The 23,476-nt window shown below is 37.6% G+C and overlaps 1 protein-coding gene across 2 annotated transcripts in view; it reads left to right on the top strand.

Annotated features, from left to right (window-relative positions):
• The window catches only part of LOC135708385 (uncharacterized), a 171,579-nt gene that overhangs the window by 113,589 nt on the left and 34,514 nt on the right, over positions 1-23,476 (top strand). For both annotated transcript variants that reach the window (XM_065230474.1, XM_065230475.1), the window contains exon 2: positions 16,631-16,686. In XM_065230474.1, the coding sequence (XP_065086546.1) occupies positions 16,631-16,686 (56 nt within the window). The remainder of the gene's footprint in view (positions 1-16,630; positions 16,687-23,476) is intronic.

The raw sequence follows: 23,476 nt of genomic DNA, 5'->3' as shown, positions 1-23,476 counted from the left end.
TTGAAATTTAACGAAGTTTCCAAAACCTCCAAGAAGTTCATGGAGTTTTTTCGAATTAAGATGTCTGACAAACTGGAACGAAGTTCTCTATACTGAAAGAGGATCCCTGAAGTTGCTAGAAGTTTATTGAACTATCTTTAGATCTTCTACAAAATTCCCTGAACTTTTTCAAAATTCCTTACATTTACAATGTTTTACTGTACTTTTACGTTTGCTGTACTTTTACGTTTCTCGTTGATTTTCCGCGAAATGCCACAAACGAAATATCTTGAATTTCTACGTAATTTTCAAAACTAATCCAAGTTCATGGGGCTTCAAAAAAGTGTCCTGAAATTCCCAGATTTTCTAATAAGTTTCCTCAATGTCTACGATGTTCCCTGAAATTCCATCAATGAAATATCGATATAGTATGATATCTCAAAATTTCTTCTTCTAGTCCTGGTCTAGAAGAAGAAATTTTGAGAAATCATAATATATCGATATTTAATCGATGGCATAATAAGACGTCTTCATGTTCTACAAATTGGTCATGAGCCCAGGGAACAGTGGTCAACATAAAGGACTTTAAAAAAGATTAGTAACATCGAACTTGACAAGCTTGACAAAATAACGGTGAATAAAAAAAAAACACTAAAAGTTCTGGGGGGGGGGGGGGACTCGATAATTCTGGAGGGGGCCTGGCCCCCTTGGCACCCCCATTAGTTACGCCAATGGTAACACCCTCATCGAATGTAGACGTCAATTCTCCATCTATTAACCACTTCATCTGAGCAGTTGAAATGACGTTTACTTCCACCACCTACGCTAAAAGTGCTTGACAAAGTGATCCATTGGTAATGTTGATTTGTTTGATTGAGTTGTTGTTTGCCACTCGAAAGCACTGCTCATGTGCAAAAGAAGGAAGCATTACATTTGAATAGCTTGCCAGGTTGAAAAAATCGAACCTTCTTAATCTTTTGACGTAGGATTGCGTCTTTCGGCAACATATTGGAGGTGCAATTTCAAAAAAACCAAAATTGACCACGTCACGAAAAGTGGTCAGGTTTTCACCACATATAACTCTGCCAATAGCGGATGGATTTTAATTCTTGACAAGCCAATCGATTAGAAATTTTGCTTCGAATCTGCTAAATTTGAGCATTTTTTTTTTAATTTTCAATAGGTCACTACTGAAAATTACACAAATGTCCAACTGTTGCAGCACATTCCCTTGTACAGATTTCAAAATCGAATTCGATCCTGTCTCCATAAACGGTGCTTATTCAATCACCGTGTGTGGTGGTGTCCGGGTCGTCAGCAGCAGTGCTTACATGTTGAACATTGTAAACAACGAAAAGCTGCCCGAAAGCAGCGAACTGCAGCTTACATGAGTGGCCATTCACCGAAGAAGGAGGAAGAAGCCTCACCGCTACTGATCGGGATCCGAGACGGTTTTATGACAGGTGTGCAGGAACTCACGGTCTCCCAGTGTTGGTGAGTTCTTTGCCGTTAATGTTCACGAAAAGTTCACTATTGTGCTATACAGAAATTCAAAACAAAATTTTTTATCTGCGGATTTGGACTGTTTTGGACCTGTTTCATACCACCGGAAGGTGTATGCTGGTCACAAATGCCGTGCCAAACTGATTTTCTACGCAATTAATCTAGCTTTGATGAGAATTTCGCTAATAAACACGAGGAGCATTTCTTATAGCAAAACTTGCCATAACAAAATGGGCGATTCATTTTAGTAAACAAACTAACACTTCTTCCGACTGTGGCACCTATGTATTAGGCGCCGAGATCGGGATCCATCTTCGTAAGTCGCTGTGGGCCATCTATGCCAAGCGCGTCACCCTAGTTCCAAACAACATACAGCTCGCCAGCCTCATCCGTGTTGAACACCCTAATAGCTCAGCATTACTCAACCATCACGACAAAACGGTCCTTTTCAGGACCACCATAAATTTGATAAAGAGTCTGTTATGGACATTTGTCATGTCAGTTCCCATATGATAAAATTTGACATACCATATATTTTTAAGTGGTCTGATTTTGATCCAGAGATGATGGATTTTAATTCTGAATGCTCGCGTCTTTTTTCAAAAGAGCCTAAGTAACAAATGTAAACAAATCGAGTTAAGCGATACAAACTATTGCCCTTCTATCATTGTATGTGATACAAAAACGCCCATCCAAATTTACTTGCATTTATTTATGATAATCATAGGTCAAACATTGTTCAATGTACAGTTTGAAATGATGGGTACATGATTGTCACTTCGGTCATTTTGTCTGCCTAACATGATTGGTGCTCATTTTATAAAGGCGGGGAACAAAACATCCAATATAACACTCGTTGATAATGTCATTGCGAAAAATCGTCCAATGCAACATGTCCGATGTACAACTTGACTAGTCAAAACGTCCTATATTGTAGCATGAAATTCAAAGTTAAATTGCGATTTTACCGTTTCTACTGAATTTTCAACGTAATTATTCACTGACTGCATTAAAAAATAGTATTGCAAAATGTACTGTTTCTAAACAGTTAAAATAATAATCTGTCAAACTTCAATTTCGATTTTCTTAAAATGGCTGATATGTGACATTGGTCTATTTGTACAGTGACGCGAGAATACGCAAATCGCTTGTAAATTTTTCTACGAATCTTTTAAAAATAAGTATTTATCATTTTTCAAAATGTCACTCTTGAAAATGCACGAATGTGCAACTGTTGCTATGATAGTTAAAATTGTCACCGATTGCCTGCGAAAAGCGCTTTCCCTAACACAAATTTCAAAATTGAATTCCATCCGCTCTCACCGAACGCTGTTCATTCAATCACCGCGTGTGGTGAGTGGTGGTGTTCTCCAGTACACAAAGAAAGGCTCCCCGTAAGCAGCTAGCTATCAAGGCTGCCCTCAACCACTGATCGGATTCAGTTGCTCGTCGTGAGCCGCTGTGGGCCATCCATGCAAGCGCGTCACCCTCGTTCCCAACAACATACAGCTCGCCAGCCTCATCCGTGTTGAACACCCTAATAGCTCAGTATTACCAACAATCAATACGAAACTAACGACTTTAAATTGGCTCACTACTTGACTAGCCTATTGGTCCCAAGCAAACGATTAACGCACCCCATTTTAGTCGAAATTCTAGTACTACACAATGTTTGTTTTGATTCGCTATGAAAGTTTGACAGATAAAATGAAAGGTTAGTGGATTTTCCTATGTTTTGAGGGGTGAATCGATTAGCTTGGGACCGAAGAGAGCAACAGAGTTCAGCCAAAAAGTTGAGCTCGTTTCTTCGGGACCTTCTAGTCTTAGAGTTACCTGGATGCTAGAAAAACCAAAAAAATCTCGAATTTATATGATTGATGTCGCGATTGAAAAAACTTTAGCATGAAATTCTTCCTAGCAAATTTCGCTTTTTTATTATCTATTGAATAAACCAAAAGTTCCGTGCCTTTTGTGCACGAAAATGCGTAATTTTACGTCAGATTTTTTTTTCTTAAATAAAGAATTAAAAAAAAAAAAACTTACATCTATGTCTGGTAGGAGTTGGGCCGAACACTCGCAGCTTACCCGAGGTAAGAGGGGTACATTGTCGAAGGATTGGATCAGGGGAGGAGCTTAGGAGTGGGAAGCTATGGTGACCAATGGGCGAAGATGAGACTTATCGAGAGACAAGACAAACAAAAACTAATACAATTTTTTGTAAACCCTGTTGAAGTACTCTAATCTTTCCTGATGATGTTCCGCTACTATTCTAATGATGTTCCTGGATTTGGCCTGAAATTAATAAATCAGCCCTAAAGATCTCTAAAATTTCTGACGTTTTCTGAATCTCCTTGAATTTCTCGCAACTTCAGTGAAGTTTTAGAAATTTTTCTTAAGTTATCTAAACTTCCTTAAGGATCCGAAATTTATTTGAAGTTCTAGGAACTTCCCTAAAATTCCTGCAATTTTCCTGATAATCATGGTCTGAATTCCTAGAACTGCTCAAAACTACGTAACTTCCTTTAAGATCTGTTAACTCAACTTTAGTTTCAGAAATTTTCCTAAAGTTAATCGGACTGCCCTTTGATCTTGATTGAATTTCTCGAAATTTTATCGAACTACCCTGAAGCTACAGAGCAAAAAATAATGAATTTTAACTTGAGCATAATTTTAAATTAGCAGAAAAACTCTTCGCGTACTTCCATTTATAGTGTAATTTAGTTTGTGTAATAATTCAGCCATTCTATTGCAAAACGATATAGGGGAATTCACGTATTCTCGGCAACCTAAGCAGCGACCTTCTTTCTATGGCCTTTTTCTCTATGGAACGCACACATATGCAGTATTGGTTTGTTTACAATCTTTTGCTGCCAGCTGCTCTAACAATTTCAGTCGACAGAATTATCAAAAACTGTTTTGAAACGCTTTTACAAAGCTCCAATCTTCTCTAGTGAGAGCGAGTATTGTCGGCAACCAGTTTTTCTTCGGCAACCGTTCCATTTGAACTGCATGTAAATCTGCTGTTCTATTATCGGCAATTCGAAATCAGCTACAATTTGTAGTGCGTGTGTTTCATTTCAAGAAAACCCTGCTAGATTGCTTTTTCTCAGTGGTAAAAATATAGTCAAATTGAAGCTGAAAGCATAAAGAATCGTTTGCATGCATTCAGCGAAGTGTTTTCGTAAGAAAATCCAGTGAAAATAGTGTTTCAACTTGGGTTGCCGAAAATAGTCTGTCATGCCGAAGCCGTCATTTCCCCTAGTGGGTCTCAGAATTTCGTAACAATTGGTAGTTTTGTTCCTTATCGAAAAATATTAGGCCCCGTATTTTTTTTATTTTCTCATTAGGGTGACCATTTTCATGTGGTAGTGGTCCAAAAAATAGATTATTTTTTTCTATTTTTTTCCAATTTTTTTTCAATAAAACAGCAAAAAAATGTTATCTTTCATTTAATTCCACTTAATTAATTTTGGTATCCATGACAGATACGTATTTCGACTATAATGTGCAGACTTTGTCAGTGTCATTCCCACTAAAGAACTTATCAAAATCTAAACCCCTAAAGTACTTATCCCCTAGGTAAAAAAGTCAGGATCACAGGTATAAAATGAAATTACAATGTGTTGAATCGGAACCTACCTAACTAATAAAAACCAAAGATTTAAGTAAACTAAAGGAGAAACATCTATACAACTCTTCAATAAGGAAAATCCCATTATAAATCCCACTTCATTATGATGGCTACCAAGCCTTTTGGATTTTCTTTATTAGATAGTAGTATAGATTTTTCTCCTTTTCCTAAACATTTCATGCATTTGACAGGTTACTTACTTACTTATCCTGGTCCGACATCCCTCAGGATTGCATTTGCATTACAATGTTACGCCAATTCACTCGGTCCGTGGCTGCTTGTCTCGAATTTCTTGACCGTCCCACACTTCCAAGATCCTGCTCCACTTGGTCTAACCACTTGCTCGCTGTGCTCCGCTTAGTCTTGTACCGGCCGGATTCGAGGCAAATACCATTTTTGCGGGATTGTTGTCCGGCATTCTAAAAACGTGTTCCGCCCATCGTCCAGATTTCGCAACTTTCTGGATACAGGGTTCGCCCTAGAGTTGCGCCAGCTCGTGGTTCATCCTTCGCCTCCATACACCGTTCGCACATACCCCACCAAAGATGGTCCTAAGCACTCGTCGTTCGAAAACACCCAGTGCTTGCAGGTACTTCTCGAGCATCGTCCACGTCTCGTGCCCGTAGAGAACTACCGGTCTTATCAGCGTCTTGTACATGGTACATTTAGTTGGGAGGTTGAAGTTTACTCGACCTCAGGGTCTTGTGGAGTTCGTAGTAAGCACGACTTCCGGCAATAATACGCCGACGAATTTCTCTGCTGCAGTTGTTATCCGACGTCACCAATGATCCGAGGTACACACATTCATCCACCACCTCGAACTCATCTCCGTCGATTGTCGAGGCGTTTCCGTGATGGAAAAAGTTGTTTCCCTAACACAGTCGCCGAATATTGATACCATGCACTTACCATGCCAGACCGTACCTAAGTTTATACCTTATGAGCTTGAGCTTGAGCTTGAGCTTGATTGACCGCACACGGTTGCTACTCTGTTACTGCCAGATCAGCTGTAATTACACAGAGAACCAATAGACGATGCTTGGGACTAGCAATCATCCTCAATGTGTAAAAACTGGTGATCTTAAATTAGGCAATACCAGCGCCAGCCGCGCCCGAACACAGGTCAAGAAACGAATGGGAAGGATTGTGTTGACATGACACTCGCTTTGATGGAAGTCGAGAACACCTCTGCACTTCCACGAGGAATCACTGGGATGTTGGATAAGAGGGTTGGGTTTGCAGCAGGGTTCGTTTTGGTAAACGATAAGCTGAATTGATGTCCTAACGATCATATAACGCGAAGGAGCTTGGGGCTAAACCCACGGTCTTCTGCTCAGTAAGCAAAAACGTTTGCCACTAGGCAGACGAGCACCTTTTTAATCAGCGAGTTGCTGTTATTACCATGTAGTCATATTAACAAATAAAACGATTGACGAATCTTGAATGTGGATGGGCCTGAGATTAGACTCATGATGTTCTGCTCAGTAAGCAAAAACGGTTGCTCTAAGGCCACCGAGCCCCTCATATCACATAATACCGTTGCTCAAATTTGTGTATCCATTCAAACCCGGAACCAACGACAACAACGAGTTTCGCAAAATACACGATACACAAGCAATTTTACCATAAATCTCTTTGATATGTAAGGACCTGGGATCGCGTTTTTCTGCTCAGTAAGCAGGCCACTGTAACCGACGATCTTTCAAATCCGAAAACTAAAAACTACGAAAAAGTACTTAGGCCTTCATGAAGTTCCACTTTCACGCAACGTTCAATGACAGGGTCCTATCCAGGATTACATCTGAAAAATCCAAATCTGGCCAACGCCCACCTAAACCTGTTCTAATCCATGAAATGACTAACGAATGGAAGACTTTGACTACCCAGCCATGCAATAGTCTCATTCCGTGCCTTATGGCAACTTGATGATTCTATTGCGCTCATCTTTTGGCACCACCCAGGGGAGACTTGGTCCTGTACCCAATGCTTAACTTATCTCCATTCCACTCAGCTACTCGCAATTTCTTGTGATATAGTGGGCGGAATATTATTATATGAAACAATTCAATGCAGACGTCTTTCCAAATTTGGCAGATCGACAGGTAATCGGTGAGTTACCACGATAGTTGCTATTCAACAACTCGACAACGTCCCATAGTCAGCGCCTGCTATGAGAATTTCCCATTGCAGACGTCAACGAAATGACGTCATCGAGCTATCGATCAACTACCCTGGTTATCGCCTGGTACCTTATAGCACGATGCTAGGAGGCGAACCGGAAGAAAAGATGAGCTATCTCTCCCCCCGTACCTAAGTTTATACCTTATGAGGCAAAAAAAAAAAAAATTTGCCGAATTCTCTTAATAATTTGCATCAAAAAGCATAAACGTAGGTACAAGCCCAGGTTCTGCGATCGATGTGTTTTCCCTAATACCATCCCTAATATCATCTTCAAGAACTTCGAGGATCAATTTCCACAGCACTATCGTCATCTAAACTGGCTTCCAAGCTTCCAACCCATCGGTCCTTTCCAGAAAAAATAAATGACTGAAAAAAGAGTTAACTAAAGAATTCAAGTAAAAGCTTAGATCTAAGATATATCTTCCTGGATTGGTTTGTACTACATGGACATTAACAGAGCACCTCACAAAGAGAGCGCTCAAATTGCTTCCGGATTTCAACGGATCAAATTTTTTCACTGATATGAAATCAATTTAATATCTACTATACTTTTGCTGTGACATCAAAACTACCTTTCGTAATCCGACGTCAAACCTACGGTCGTGTCTTGGATACAACCTCTCACTTTTTTCGAGATTGATTTAAAAATTTACTTAGCTGTGAGCAAACCTTAGAAAATGGCTTGCTCTGTGAAATGTCCCATTCGGTGAAATGACCTTCGGAGAAACGTCCTTCGGCGAAATGTCCCGCTCTCGTTTGGAAGAGACCAACGATGACGAGTGGAACAGAGTTAAGCAGTAATGCCGCTCATGACAAGTAGTATTGCTTCTTATGCAATGGGACAACCCGTTTGGCTGTTTTTCCAAACTTTTCCAGAACAAAGTAGTTGAGTTTATACAGTATTATGAAACTAGAGGTGATTAGCTACCAGTTCCATTGAAATACTCAAATGGGACCGACTTGCGATGAGCGGCAGAGGAGTCCTGATTTCCGATCGTCAACCACGAGATCTTTCATCTAAATGGCAGCAATCTGATAAAGAAAAACCAAACTATCTAGTGAAGAAAAAATATCAGCTAGCACCCACCTTGGAAGTTTGTTTTCAATTCGCTCCTCTCTTATCTCTCTTATCCTTGTGAGCATATCCTATCTAGTCATATGTCAAGCAGAGGAGCTGATGTATAAAGAACAACGTTAGAATTGAAGAGATGGCAAATTGACGTGAACATTTTGGACCCTCCCAATTTTGCTATAAATTCCGGTATCATCTCGGTAGCATCATGTCATTGCTGTTGCTACCATCGTAGTGAATACAAGTTCTGCGTTCAGTTATTTATAAAAATAAACGTTTTATTTGATCCTCCGTTACTCAGTGCACATCTGCTATCGAACAATGATGCTTATTGTCTTTAAGGTAGGGATGCTGTCTGTGTTTGGTCGTACTTATATTAGTTTATTGGTTGTGGATTTCATGAAGCCATGCTTCATTTCAGGCAGCATTGCCATGTCATTTTCAGGAAAACTCTGGTCTAAAACAAATATAAAATCTGGAAAAATTAGGATTGCTCTGAAAAATTCAATTGACATCAAATTGATGTACCAATCTTCCGAAAAAAAGTTCAGATAGTCATCTGGAATTTATCCAAAGTATCAAAGTCGTTTTGATACAAATCATCAAATCAATTATATATTAAGCAAATAAATGCTTTCTACTTATTAAAAAATAAACATGTAAACGTTAAGATAGTAAGTGACACAATGCACAATCCATTATGTATAGTTTACAAAAATTTAGTTCAATTTAATTTGAAATACTAAGGAATACATTTTTAAAAATTTGTTTTATTAACTAAAACCCCTTTGAAAAAAAACAAAATAAGAAGCAATGAATCGAATATCTTTGCATGGATGGATTTTCAAAGAATAACGCTTTTATTACAAATTTCCGATTTAGTATCGTATTGTGTATTGAAGACTCTATTAGTTGCTAATAATTCAAGACCAACAATTGAAAAGGCCTCAGCTCCATTTTGTAAACAAACCTTGTAAGGCCATTTTCTCGCGAACCGAAGTCCGCAAAGGCAAACCAACATAATGAACAGGTAGGAGAGTTTCTCCTCTACCCGATTGTGGTTTAGGTTTGCAAATGTACACTGAGGCAAATAGACTTAAGAATTTCATAAGACTCGACTTATGAACGACAAATATGAATTTCATAAATGCGACTTATAAAAGATTTTCATCTAACATTACGTAGCTCTTATACGCCTTTAGCCAATCCATTTTCTTAAGCGTTGAAAGACGAGTGGTCAACACACGAGCTCCGTAATCTCAACGTTGATGGTTCGCTTCCAAACCTGCTCCAATTTATTATTTTTTTGCCAATATTATTTTTCATAAGGCAAATCAATGAAATTCATACTGATTTCTTGTGGCTAAAAGTCATAAGTGTTTCTTATGGAATTCTTACATTCTTTTGCCTGCGTGTAGGTTTCGGTTCGCAAAAAAATGGCCTTACAAGGTTTGTTTACAAAATGGAGTTAAGGCCATTTCAATTGTTGGTCTTTAATTCTAAAATTTTGACACCATCTTCACCCAGAGGTTGCTTAGACTGACATATTAATTCTAGCTAAGGTACACGGAGGCAAATAGACTAAAGAATTTCACAAAGCTCAACACATATGAATTTCATAAGCGTGACTTATGAAAGATTTTCGTCTAACATAAGGTAGCCCTTGTACGCACTACTCGGAAAAAAAATATCCATGGAATTACCGTATAATAAAATAGAATCACATTAAAATCTATTGATAATATTTGATCTTGTAATCACCTTTCGATCAAAATATTTTTCGATATTACTTAAGTCACCCGATTTCTATGGAGATGCCGTTCGTCTTAAGTAACAGCGCAGAGAAATTCGTGAAAAGTGTATGTCCGTCCGACAGCAAAAATGATGAATAGGCGGCAGGTAAGATGACGTGATTGATAATTCTCCCGAATATTCCGGTAAATACACTTTGACTTAAATGACATTAGGGGGCCATCAAACGACGTATAATAACTTTTTACTCAAGAACCAGTATTTTTAGTATGAAAGCTAGTGATCTGTTTTGTATGATTAAAACCCTGATTAATATGTTAAACATTGCTATCACAATAAGATTAAAAGTTTTTAATTAAAATTAGGAATAAATTTTCGGTCATCAAAACAAAACTTTATTTTTCTCGGATCGTTGCGAATGTTACTTTCGGCATAATGAAAATTTGCTCTTGAGATATACAATACGTCACATATAGTAAGAATTTGCAACAATAGAACAACAATACAATAAATGGAAAATGACTCAAGTTTGTTCGGGAAAGAGTGATTTTTCGTATGGTTAAGATTCATAACAACCCTCAGGGAAAAATAAACATACAATTACCATAAACTAAAATTAAATTAAATTAAAATCTATTGACAACAATCGATCTTACTATACGTATACTGTACAAGAGATTTTCACATTGTTATTACAATAGATTTACATCCCATGTAGTAAGAATTTTCAACAATAGAACAACAATACAATTAATGGTAAATGTATCATCCCGTATTAAAAAGAACCATAGAGGCACGATGAAATGTATTGTAACCATACAATAGAATTTATTGTATCTACAATAAATCATATTGTCTACAACGATAAAATCACCACATAATGTATTGTTTTCACTATATAATCTATGGTATATGGGTTAATCTACTATAGAACTAGGGGGTTGTTATGTATTTTAACCATAGGAAAAATCACTTTTTCCCGAACAAAGATGAGCCATTTACCATTAATTGTACTGTTGTTCTATTGTTGAAAATTCTTACTATATGGAACGTATTGTAAATCTATTGAAATAACAATATGATACAATTTCTTGCACAATATACTTACAATTATATCGATTGTTGGCAATAGATTTTGATGTAATTGTATTTTATTTTATGGTAATTGTATTGTTATTTTTTTCCGGGATCTTTGTTCGGGAAAAAGTGACTTTTCCTATGGGAAACATAACAGTCCCCTTGTTCTAATGTTGATTTATCGATTTACCATAGATTGCATTGTGAAAACAATACATTCTATGGTTATTTTATTGTTGTGGCCAATATGATTTAATTTAAATACAATTGTATTGTATGGTTACTATACATTTCTTTGTGCCTTATTCTATTGTAGATTTTCCCATTTACCATAGATTGTATTGTGGGAAAAATACATTATATGGTTATTTTATCGTTTCCAATCTGCTTAATTTATTATTATTCTGTCAACATAATTCATCATAAGGCAAATCAATCAAGTTCATACCGATTTCTTGGGGCTAAAATTTAAAAGTGGTTCTTATGAAATTCATACGTTTTTTTGTCTCAGTGTATACAACACCCAGTAGACCAGTAGGCAATTTTATTTTTATGAGTAAATCATCCGGCTGGAGAGGGAAACAAAGCCTCACTTCGTGGCACTCACACACAGTTTACCTAGACTACGGTTATCATCATGATCATGAGCGGCACCGGGGGTGTAGTGGTAAGCGTGATTACCTCTCACCCCAGCAGGCATGGGTTCAATCCCAGTTTGCGCCGCCGGGATGTTCTGAGGCATAACATCTCTGATCACGGCTTTCTTCAGAAGGGAAGTAAAGCTGTTGGTCTCCGGTTCATGAGTTGATGGGTTCGATATTTAGGGTCCAAGGATGGAAAACAAATCAAGGCAAAACAATACATGATCATGATTGATCCAAGAATAATTTAACTGCGTAACTTACGTATTCTTCCAAAAATTGATAGATTCTTCTCGCAGAATTTGATTAAACACTTTATAAACAGTGGCACTTATATTTTTCTGTTCACTCATAATATCCATGCAAGTTTTTTGTTAAACTGATCGAATCCTAAAGCATTTGTTGTGTTAAATTCTAGTCCACATTAAATGTAGAATGACAATAGGAGAGCATCATTTGTGTCAAAAACGGCATTTCTTTCATTAAAAAAAATATAAGCTGCTGTAATCTTTTTCGAACTGAACTTAGTTTAGTCAAATTGAAGCCATATAAAAGTTAATTATTTTTAAGAAAACAATTGAGCAAATTAATAGCTACGTTTTAAAAAATGGCACACTTATGAGAAGCGTTTTACAAAAAATGCTCAAACTTTGACAGATTCGCTCAATCAAGCCCAAAACTATACCGATCAACTTTGAATATTTTATAATTCAACAGTCAACATTTCAGGGATTTCGATGCTCGTTCAGAAAAGTTACTTCTCTTTGAACTTTTTTGGAGAGAAAATATACGATACATATTTTAAAACTAGCTCGGCCTTATAGATGAAAGTATTCTTTAAAATTTCATTAGAAACAGTCATCAGAATTCCATTGAATTTATCCTCATGATAAACTTATGGATTTTCTCCAGCATACGCATTGAATTCATCTCGGATTTTCTTGCAAATGCCCCCAGCAATTCTTACAATTTGTCATCAACGTTCCTTGAAGTCACCTGAAGAGTTTTCTGTGATTTCTCTTCAGCATTCTATTTGCTTTCTTAACACTATTCCCATGACATTGTCATCTGAGTTATGATGGAACTCTACTCAGAATAAACTTGGAATTCACCTTGGATGTCATCTCACAGTTACCTATTAACTCTTGAGAATAACCTTAAAATGCTAGGGCTGTTCCGAATTATTAAGTATATGATTCAGAATGCTAAGGTAACTTAACATTCCAAAGTACTTAACAAAATGCTTTTTTATATATCTTTATTAATGAGACTTTCAGCCCTGGGCTGGTTCGTCTTCGTACGAATTATCAGATGCCTTTGAATTTCTCCTTGAAAATTTTTATGAATTGTCCTCAAAAATCTCTCGAACATAACCTTACCAGAATCCTGAACATTTGTCTAGATACAAAAGCCTTGCTAGTTTTCCAAAGCTCAATAGACAGTTTTAAATCCTGACCAGTTTTTCGATTTCTCTAGTACCAGGGGCCTCATCGACCACCGGGAAAGTGGCCACAATCTGACTTAAACTAAATAACATCAAAATTCAGGAATATGACCAATTTGAGTGCTGGAAGTTTCATTCGCCACAACAAGACATGTTCCGATCGCTATCTGACCAAAATCTGTCATGAGCCATTATGTATCATATGAAAACCCGGACGCAGACCCACATATTAGACATTATTTTTCTTCTTTTTTTTACTAGAAATAAAATATATAAGACGGGTTAGATCTCACCATAGGTGGATAACTTCTGGTAATTTTCAAGTTTTTGAAATTGCTCTGACGTTTACGGAACTTCTCGGCATATTCCGCTTATTTCCAGATGCTCTCGCTCGAGTTTTGAAGGAATAGATATCAGAATATAGATCAAGAAACAATTTCATCTCACTTGAGAACAATTTTAAGGTTTGTGTAGGATCTCTAGTGGCCATAGAAGTGTTTGGGAAGAAACCCCTACAATATGGGTATCAAAATTCATGAATTTCCTTGAAATTCCACTTGTTCTCTTGGGTTGTCACCACAGCTGAGCATGCTAGATGCTTTTTTGTTGGTTTCCATAAAAATGATCAAACGCATTGCTGGTTTGATAATCGTTCGGAAAATATCCACCGCTGTAAACAAATTTGTTCCGCGATGAGCCTGCGTCTTCTGGGTCGGTCCAGCAGTCCATTTTCAGAAAACTTTTCGAAGGAAATTTCAATTTATCCGCGATTACGTAGCTTCGTCACCCGGGAAGGCTAAAAAAACACTGCTCTTCAAACAGAGACGTCAAACTAAAGGCCCTACGGGAATCTGCTCCATAATGGCCGCTTCGAGAACAAACCTTAAACTGGTCCTCAAGTGAGCAGAAATTATTTCTTGACGTAGATTCTGATACTTTGATATCGATTCCTTCGGAATTCCAGCGATATTATCAAGAAAATGCTTAGTTCTGGATGGTTATACAAGAAATTCAGGTGTTCGGGAACCAGACGATTCCGGATGGACATTGTTGACAATATACAGAAAGCGGATAAGTTTCTGAATCTAATGGTGCCAAAAGATTTAAAATCGGTCAAAATTGGCCGCAGTAGCAACCATTTCAATTTTGTGGAAATGGTACCCTTGTCGAGCTCTTAAATGGTAAAAAGATTCAGGACCCCCGCTTTCGAAGCCCCTTGCTGCAATATGAAATCTTTCTTCATGAAAAGTTGTCTCTCCATGAATTCTAAGATGTCTCTGAATTCTGCACGACCAATCATACCAACTCAGCGACTGAGATTAATTGACTCAGAGAATTTTCTGGCGAAAGAAAATTTTCTGAATCAATTAATCTCAGTCGCTGAGTTGGTATGATTGGCCATGTGGTTTCCTGTCGTGAGAATAATTTTATAATTTTATAACTTGAAATCTGAAAAGGTATCCGGGTACCCTGTCGATCACATAACGGTTAACAATACACTCGTTCCGAGAAGGGGCTCTATGGTACCACTCATACTGTATAGTCATCTTCTTCTTATTCAGGATGGGTATCTGCTAGAAAACACCAAAGAATATATAGAGATACTACCCAAAAATACAGGTTTAACTGAAGGAACCTGCACGGTTATGTGGACCATCATAATGGTTCATCGGTTCCGAAGTGAAATACTTCTCAAACTTAAGCGATACATTTCTCAATGTTTCAACTTTATCCTAACGTAGATTTAATATTATCACCCATATGCCCGACCACACCCGAAACCCATCGCCCACACAAAATCAAATAAAAAGTTACTGTGTGACAAACACGCCCGAACACTATCGCCACTACGGGTACCCAAGTAACATTGCAAGTTTTATCGAGGTTTAATAGCATTCTACAAGTCTAAATCATGTTCTACAGAACCCTCATAAAACTCAAATTGTTACTTGGGTAATCATCGAAAGTACTTTCATTTTGCTCAGGGACTTTTGAGCAAACTGCAATCACCGTCTCATACTCGAAATTGGCACTACCAACCTGGCACAACGGTGCTCTTTGATCAGAGCGCAGGGTGCCAGGGGAAGTGGACAATTCTCGACAAAACCAACACCCGTCGCGCGACATATTACGGTCACACTAGCCCTCCCGGGCTTGATTGATTCTGGATGAAGAATATTTTCGATGCGATCTTTTTGCAGCTATATTTTGCTCTAATCTAGATGGGCGTCCAAAAATTCCCTTGTGCATTTTGGTGCAGTCTGGATTAGCAGAGCGCATGTAGATCGAAATACTGGTTACTCATGGAGTCACCATGAGTAATCACCATGACAGGCCCGATTTCGGTTTCTGTTGGTTTGTTTCGTTAGGATTATTTCATTTGCCTGATCAAATTAGCATAATTGTTGAAATGTTTATTTTATCAATTCCAACCCCATTCATTCATTGCCTCTAGGCATTGCGAGGAGCCCTCAATTGTTATTCAAATCATGGTTTTTACCAAACTGTTATGAAAGGGCTGAGCCCTCATAAAAAGAAACAACGAACAGAAGCCTTGGAGGACGATTTCCAAATGCCATTTCCCACAGATGCCGTGCAAATTCTGGAAATCAATTCTCCCCCCAGACAGCTTGTTCCTGGTTCACCTGTCCAATTGAGATTCCGCTCAACAATCTACGGATCCCCCTAACGATCACCCGTCTCGCCAGCCGCCGCCATTTTGGAGCAATTCTCCTCACGCTTCACCATTTATTGATATGACACAGTTGAACTAATCGCGCCGTTTTACAAGAGCAGCCATAAAGAAGCCATGGCACCAATTTGGCAATCAAACTAAATGGTGTTTTAATATGAATAGACCGGGCGATCCAATTCAATTAAGTATCGGAATGTTGTGGCTAATCGCATTCGATCAGTCGGAGGAGCAGCTATGCTCGCTCAGTACCCACGTGCAATAACCGTCTTTGCAATCACGATTTGAATGAATAATAAATTGCTATGCTGTCACAATAAAAGATGAGGTTCGTCGTCACCTGGTGCGACGAAATTTTCGGGTAAGTTCTTTGTCCGCAGAAGCCTGAATAATTCATCAGTCAGTGCGCTAAAATTCAATCACTGCATGGGAGCGAGAGATGACGCGCATTTGACAGACGGGAGACCTCGAAATCCCGATTGGAATCACGTCAAACAGAAGCAATATAACTCCGCTCGCACCGCAGATCTCAATTGCTAAAATATGTGCTGGCATTGCGCAAGGAATGCCACGAAAATAAAACAAAATCGCTACTCAATGGTACATTTTTATTGATTAATGTTAATCCCCTTCTTTTTTTCTTCTTCCTTACTTTCAGACGTGTATTCTATCGACGCTTGTGCTTAGCATACAATGTCGTCCCCAGGCAGTGCAGTAAGTTTCCAACATCCATCACTTCATGTTTGATTAGAAAAAAAAAAAACTAAAGCAAAACCAGAAAAATCAAGAGTAGTAGCAGCAGCAACAATATATGTAGCCCAAATTCAATCAACCGGCAAATCGATTGAAATTGAGGAAATTGTTTTTAACGGCTTTCCGGGATAACATCAAATGAAAAAAAAAAAAAAAAAAACATTTGCTTAACTAGGGTGTTTGGAGAATTAATTTAGAGTACATACGCCGAAATCGATGGCCGGGTGGTTGATTGAAATTCTGCGGAGAATTGTGTTTGTGTGTGTGTGAGTGTGATTTACCTGAATGAGATGTGTTCTGAATGAAATCGGAGCGGCATGTGAGGTGTTGCGGAAAAATCAGTACAGTCAAGTCACGAAAACAAGTCATTGCAGTGCGTTGTTGCGTTGAATGTGTTCTACAGAAGTCTCGTCCAACAGATGAATTGCAAACGAAGAATCTTCAATGAGAATGCATGATGCTTCTTTTTAGCATTATTGGTAGACAAAGAAAACATGAAACACAAAAAAAAATGACAAACTAGGCTCCTACGTTCAAGAGTCTTAGTTTTAGCGATACAAGCTGTAGCGTAGGGAGTCGAAAAGTGAAGATTGAAGGTGTCAACTCCCTGTTGCTAACATTTCGTGGATAAAGGGTGGACTCTTCTCCCCATTCATTGCGTCATCTTTCCGTTGGATGGCTCGTTTTCTAACCAATTGGTTGATCAATGGTTGTTCCTTGAATTATTGAAAAATCCTGTTCCCCTAGTTTGAAGTAGTCTGGACTAGGAATCGGTGGTAGATCTTACATCCCGTATCGTACCATGAAAAGGTGATCTACCCACGTTACGGGGCGGTCTCCTGAAAGACTGGGATCTTGAGAACTCTTCTTATTATGAAAATTTATTTACAATTATGCGGAATTATTGAAAATTGTATGCCTGATGCGTGGAGGGGCTGACAAAATCGGGTCATTACTGTATCTCTTAAACTCAAATTTCTCATGAAAATGACATTGACTATGAAAAACTTTTGATGTATAATTAGATGTTTTGTTACAACAAAGATATCTATACAGTCAAGATTCCTAAAGTACCGTACCATAGAAACCGGTATTAACGACTACACGTATGGAATTAGAGCTAAATGGGGACAAACTCTTATTGTAGAGTAATTTAAAGTGATAACTTCCTGGTGTCTTCTGAACAGTCATTAAAAAGCTAGTTGGCCACTTTTACGGAAAATTTAACATCCTGGAAGTCTCATGTCTAGTCTTCCGGAAGACCCGGATTATCTGTAAAAGTGTTCAATTCACGAAACTGATTCTAGAGCTCCGTGGATTTTTCGAAACCACTCATAGACGTATTATCAGAATTAATTCGGACTTGCGACCCGAATATGGATCCTGGGCACCACGTAATAGTCCACCGGGAGATTCGGAACATCCGCAAAAGTGGTCAATTCATGAAACTGATCCTAGAGCTCGGTGGTTTTTCGTAACCCCTTATAGACATCTTATCAGAATAAATTCGGAATTGCGATCAGCATTTGGCCTCTGGAAACCACGGGATGGTCTACAGAAATAACCGGAAAATATATAAGAGGGGTCAATTCATGAAACTGATCCTTGTTCTCCACAGTTTTTTCAAAACCACTCATAAACGTCTTATCAGAACGAAATCGTAGATGCGACAGGAATGTGAACTCCGAATTCATTCTGATAAGACGTCAATGAGTGGTTTCGAAAAAACCGCGGAGTTCTACGCACTTAGAAAAATTGATGAACATTTTGGTGGTCTGAGACTAACATATACGAGTGAGGGAAAATATTTCTAATGTTTTGATATTATATTTATAGAACAATTCAGGCTGTTGTAAATGTCGAGGGCATAGGGGGCATATTTGCATAAGAAACACATCAATAACTCTTGATCGGCAATAGCTATCGACAAGTTTTGCATGGCAACAATTGTATCTTAAAAAGTTCTAAAAGGTATCTGGATATGGCCTTTGCTGAGATATTTGAAATAAATGGAATAGCACAAAATAACTGTTTTTAATTAGAGACACCCTAATTGCTCTAAATCGGTCAAACCAAGATATTCAAAAAAGTTTTCTGGAACAAAGTTACTTGGAATCAGCTGAGCTACAGCTTTGCCAAATAATGTTTATTTTGATTTCTGCGAAAGTTAAATTTTGTATTTGGTAATAAGAACTTTCCTAGGACTAACACTCTAAAAACGATACCTCCGGTAAAATGTGTAACGGCAAATTGGCAATGTTCGAAAAACCATTGCTCACAAATTTATCGATAGATTTTAAATCTTTTGATACCAGAAACATTTTTAAAGTCTTGAAACTGAAATGTCTACTTTTTGGAGGCGAACCAGCCTCAGACTGAAAGCCTCCTTAATAAAGATAAATCAATCAATGAAATGTCTACAATAGATTTAAAATTTGTCTATAGATGGCTGAGCTATGATTTTTTCAAACATTGAAAGTTTTCCGTAACACGGAGTGCTAAGTGACACCAAAATGAAGGCTGAATTATTAGAAATAGCTTGGTAGAAGTTACTTTTGTTTCGCTGAAATTGAGACTTCAGGCTCTTAGTGCATCTTTCCTGTTAAATTCTCATTCTGGACCACTGTGCAGTGATGATAGTTTGCATTCCATTCCAACAGTTTTAGTGCGATTAACGCGTAAGACTAATTCAGATTTCTTGATATTGCTTAATCAACTTGCAGTCTTAAGAAATATCCAGAGGACTTCCATGAAATCGGCGGTCAGCTGGAGATCTTTAGAATACTTCGCGATAAACTTGCCGACTTGTACACGAAGAAAACCGACCAACTACAGCGCCCCCTAGAGCTGCGAATGTGGAAGTGGATCGTTTTCCCATACATGTTGTCAATTTTTCCTATTTAAACTTCAAGCCCTTTGAACGATGGGTTCTCGTGAACCAAATGACTTAAAATATTAGCAGGGTGTTTCTGACCCCCAAACTACCATTACAGAGGGTAGGGTTTTAAATTCAAGACTTTCAATATTTCCATATAACGCTGAAACGCTACAATTTCCTAAACTTTTAGGAAGTTCACCGAATCTCTACCAAGTTTACTAAACTTGAACGCATTTCCTACAACTTAAACAATATTCCCAGAATATCTACAATACGCCACTAACTTCTAGAAAATATCCACAGTTCCTACGAAGTTACCTGAACTTATTCTACGTTCCAGAATAATTATTTTAAATGCTCTCTTAATGCCACCAAGATCTTAGAATAGCTATGAACTTGTCTTCATCCTTCCAAGAGGAATTTCTTGAGCTTCTACGAAATTTCCAGACCTTTTACGATGCTTAGCTGTTACGTTTAGTTTTAGTTTTACGAAGTTCCTTGAGCTGTTTCTTGTTGATTTTCTGTGAAGGTATTCTTATTCAAAATTAATCAGTGTTCAGTCAAATGGATTTGGAAATTAACCAGTGTTCGGTCAAGTGGCTTTCGATCAAATGACATTCTATAGAAGCACCTGGAACCACCATAGCATCAAGCATTACAGTCCACTGTCAATTCGTGTACTTTTATACGCACTAGTGGTTCTCACACTTATGGATATTACAACCCACTTTGATACATTCCATAGGCTCGTGACCCACCAATATTGAACCTAAAGCAAAAATGGCAGATGTGGCTTTTAGAAAAATCATGAACACTGTCAAGACAATCTTTTAAACACCGAAATAACATTTCAAATGCCACAACCATGCTTGGCATACACAGTTTTGGCCACGAACTGCTCATTTGCTAATAACTTTGCACACAGTTGACGGAACATAGTTCTTTTTGAAGCAGTAGATAGAATAGAATGTAAGCTTGTTATAGGTATGAAAAAAAGTAGATTTTAATGCTAGTAGTAAACTGTATTTGTTTTTGTGTTGTAAAAATGAGGTGAGAAATGCTCAGTGCACATTTCGGAATTTAAGTGTTAAATTGATTAGTGTTGATTCAAATGTTAAGCTTTACCTAATCTTCGCATATCTTTAGTAAACTATGAGCCGAATCTATCAATTACTTTAAAGTTAAATAAATTTCAACATCTAAGTGAACTTCCTTAACCCTTCGCCTCTGCCTAAAAAAAACTTACGTTGTTTGCACCTTGGGGTCAATTCGACCCCAAATTCAAATTGTCATATCTCAGCGAAGCTTCAACGTATTTTTTTACATTTTAAATGAGAAAATTTAATGCACTTTCAGTTAAAATCATTAGACTTATTTTGCAGGGGCGGATCTGTCATGGGGAGGGGTCATTCTAAAAATATAACCATTAAGTGGCCTGTTTTGATGCTAGAGATGTTTATATCGCGAGATCCCTACCATATAGGATGTTGCTTCTTTCAGCATAGATGATCATGAATTCAAGGTTTTCAAAACTATGGGTAGTTTGTGACAAAATTTACTCACCCGAATACACAAAATGTAACGCTATCTACAGATCCTGCTTATATAGATGGTTCCCGTCTTGAGCAAAGTTGTTCAGATGGACAAGATCTATCCAGAAGTAAAGATTTCAGTTCATTCGCTAGTGTGACATCCATTTTTAATTTATTTATTTATTTATTTATTAGTCGTCAATCAGTGTAGACCGTTTTACAGTTTTACTTAAACGCTAATTGTTACAATTTTACTTCAATTACTTGCATAGCATTTATATTTTATTATTGATGCCTAGCTAACCTCGTGAAGAAAGTTTTTTTAAGCGTACTTTTATTCATTGTTATGTCAATATATTCACAGTATGTATTATAGCAAGACATCATTCTATTCAATGGGCTGTTTTTGGCATAGTCTGTTCTTTGATTGTTGATGCTAAATAAATTTCTATTCCGCAGTGAGCGAGTGGGAGCATAAAAATTGATATTTTCCAAAATCTCTGGACTGTTAACTCTTTGCGAAATCACATCGTTTATAAAAGCAATCATTGCGAACTCTCTTCGCTTTTTGAGCTCATCTAAATTAATTAGCATACAACGCGATTCATAAGATGGAAGTGGAAAACTCGTCCAACCCAACTTTCTTAGAGCGAACAACAAGAACTGCTTTTGAACTGATTCAATGCGGTTTACATGTGTATCATGATTGTTTGTCCTTACTTAACATTTTGGCTAGAAAGAAGGGTCTTGTCTTTGGCAAAGTTTTTCAGATGCACATGACCTATTTTATGGTGAAGAGTTGATCTCAGAAGGTACTCACCAGGTGGCGTTAGTGTGACATGCTATTTGCATTGTTTGCTCTAACTTATCATATGGACTAAATAGAAAGTTTCCGTCTTAGGTAAATTTGTTCAGATGGACAAGACCTCATACTACTTTAGTTTTTTTTTATTAAAGTGCTGTTTGGACTTTATGCTGAATCTCAACTGTTCTAGATGCAATTCCACAGTTGTTAATTTTGAAACCTGTCCCATATTGGTATAAGTATATTTTGTGGCAAGCAGTGCTGATAAAAATCAATCCTGTTACACTCAACTTTGCCGAAAATGAAGACAATCTTAAAAGGAAGACTAACTACCTGCATGAATTTGAATTTTGACATAAAAAGATTCTCTTGATCAAGGCAACCTCTGAGTATCGAAGTCAACTGTTTCTTCAGTATCGCCTGTGTTGTTGTCAATATTAATATTCGTCTTCCTCTTGGTGGGGATGATTTTGAGGATCAATTGCAAAATGATTATTTTCATTTTACACTAATATAGCGCTGTAAAACGTGTTCTGTTAAATTGATATCGATGTTTTAGGCTCTGGGGTCGACAGTATTCAAAATAATTATTTTGCCCTAAATGAATTTGAATATTTTGCTTTTGAGGATCGCTTCTGATTTAGACAGTTTTGGGTTGGATAATCAAGCACTTGTGAATATCAACAAACGCGTATTCGTTGAGGTATTTTGAGCTCATTTGGACATAGAAGATATTCAAAACAAACACAATTCATCTACACTTGGTTTAAGCGCTATTCCTTGCGTGTGATGATAAATGGTAAAAACAGACAAGTGGTTGCAAGTGCAATCATACTCTATGCCCAAGGAAGTCGAGAAAATCTGCAACCGACTGAGCTAAGAGAGGCTCCCACGAGTAGGACATATGTTATGGTAAAGACTTCGGCTCAAAATTCACTCACCCAGGCGGCACTAGTGTAAAACTCATTTTTAATTATGTTTTCTAACTAGTGCTTGTATCAGTACAGGTTTGAAAATTCAACAATTTTTATCGGCACCTAATTTAAACCAAAACAAACTAAATTGTAGCTCGGCAAAAATGTTACGACATTTCAAAACTGTGTGTCGCTGTAGGCGACACAGTTTTACATCGTTTGGGATTTTGCTGTTTGCTGACTAATTACTGCATAAATTTGAAGTTTGTTGTATGGAGTCAATAAAAGCAAAAAATATAAACAAAGTGACGCTCTACCGATCACTGAGAAGTGAACTCTAAACTAGGATGATTACCATATCATGATGATGTTGAAAACTTGGCCTTAAACAGAAACCTTCTATCTAGGCAAGCTGAAATCAAAATTTTGAGCTAAACCATAGAATAGCTCTAGTCCATCTGAACAACTTTACGGAAGACGGAAACCTTCTATCTAGTACATATGCTAAGTTAGAGCAAACAATTCAAAAGGAATGTTACACTAGTGACACCTGGTGGTGATCTAAACTCAATACCTTAGGATAGATCTTATCCATCTGAAAAACTTTGCTCAAGACGGGAAT

The sequence above is a fragment of the Ochlerotatus camptorhynchus genome, unplaced genomic scaffold (genome assembly GCF_037179485.1).
Source record: "Ochlerotatus camptorhynchus isolate MF236.1 unplaced genomic scaffold, CSIRO-AGI_Acam_v1.1 ptg000330l, whole genome shotgun sequence".
NCBI lineage: Eukaryota > Metazoa > Arthropoda > Insecta > Diptera > Culicidae > Ochlerotatus > Ochlerotatus camptorhynchus.
Note: the sequence above shows the minus strand (reverse complement) of the source record. Positions and strands in the feature narration are given on the sequence as shown.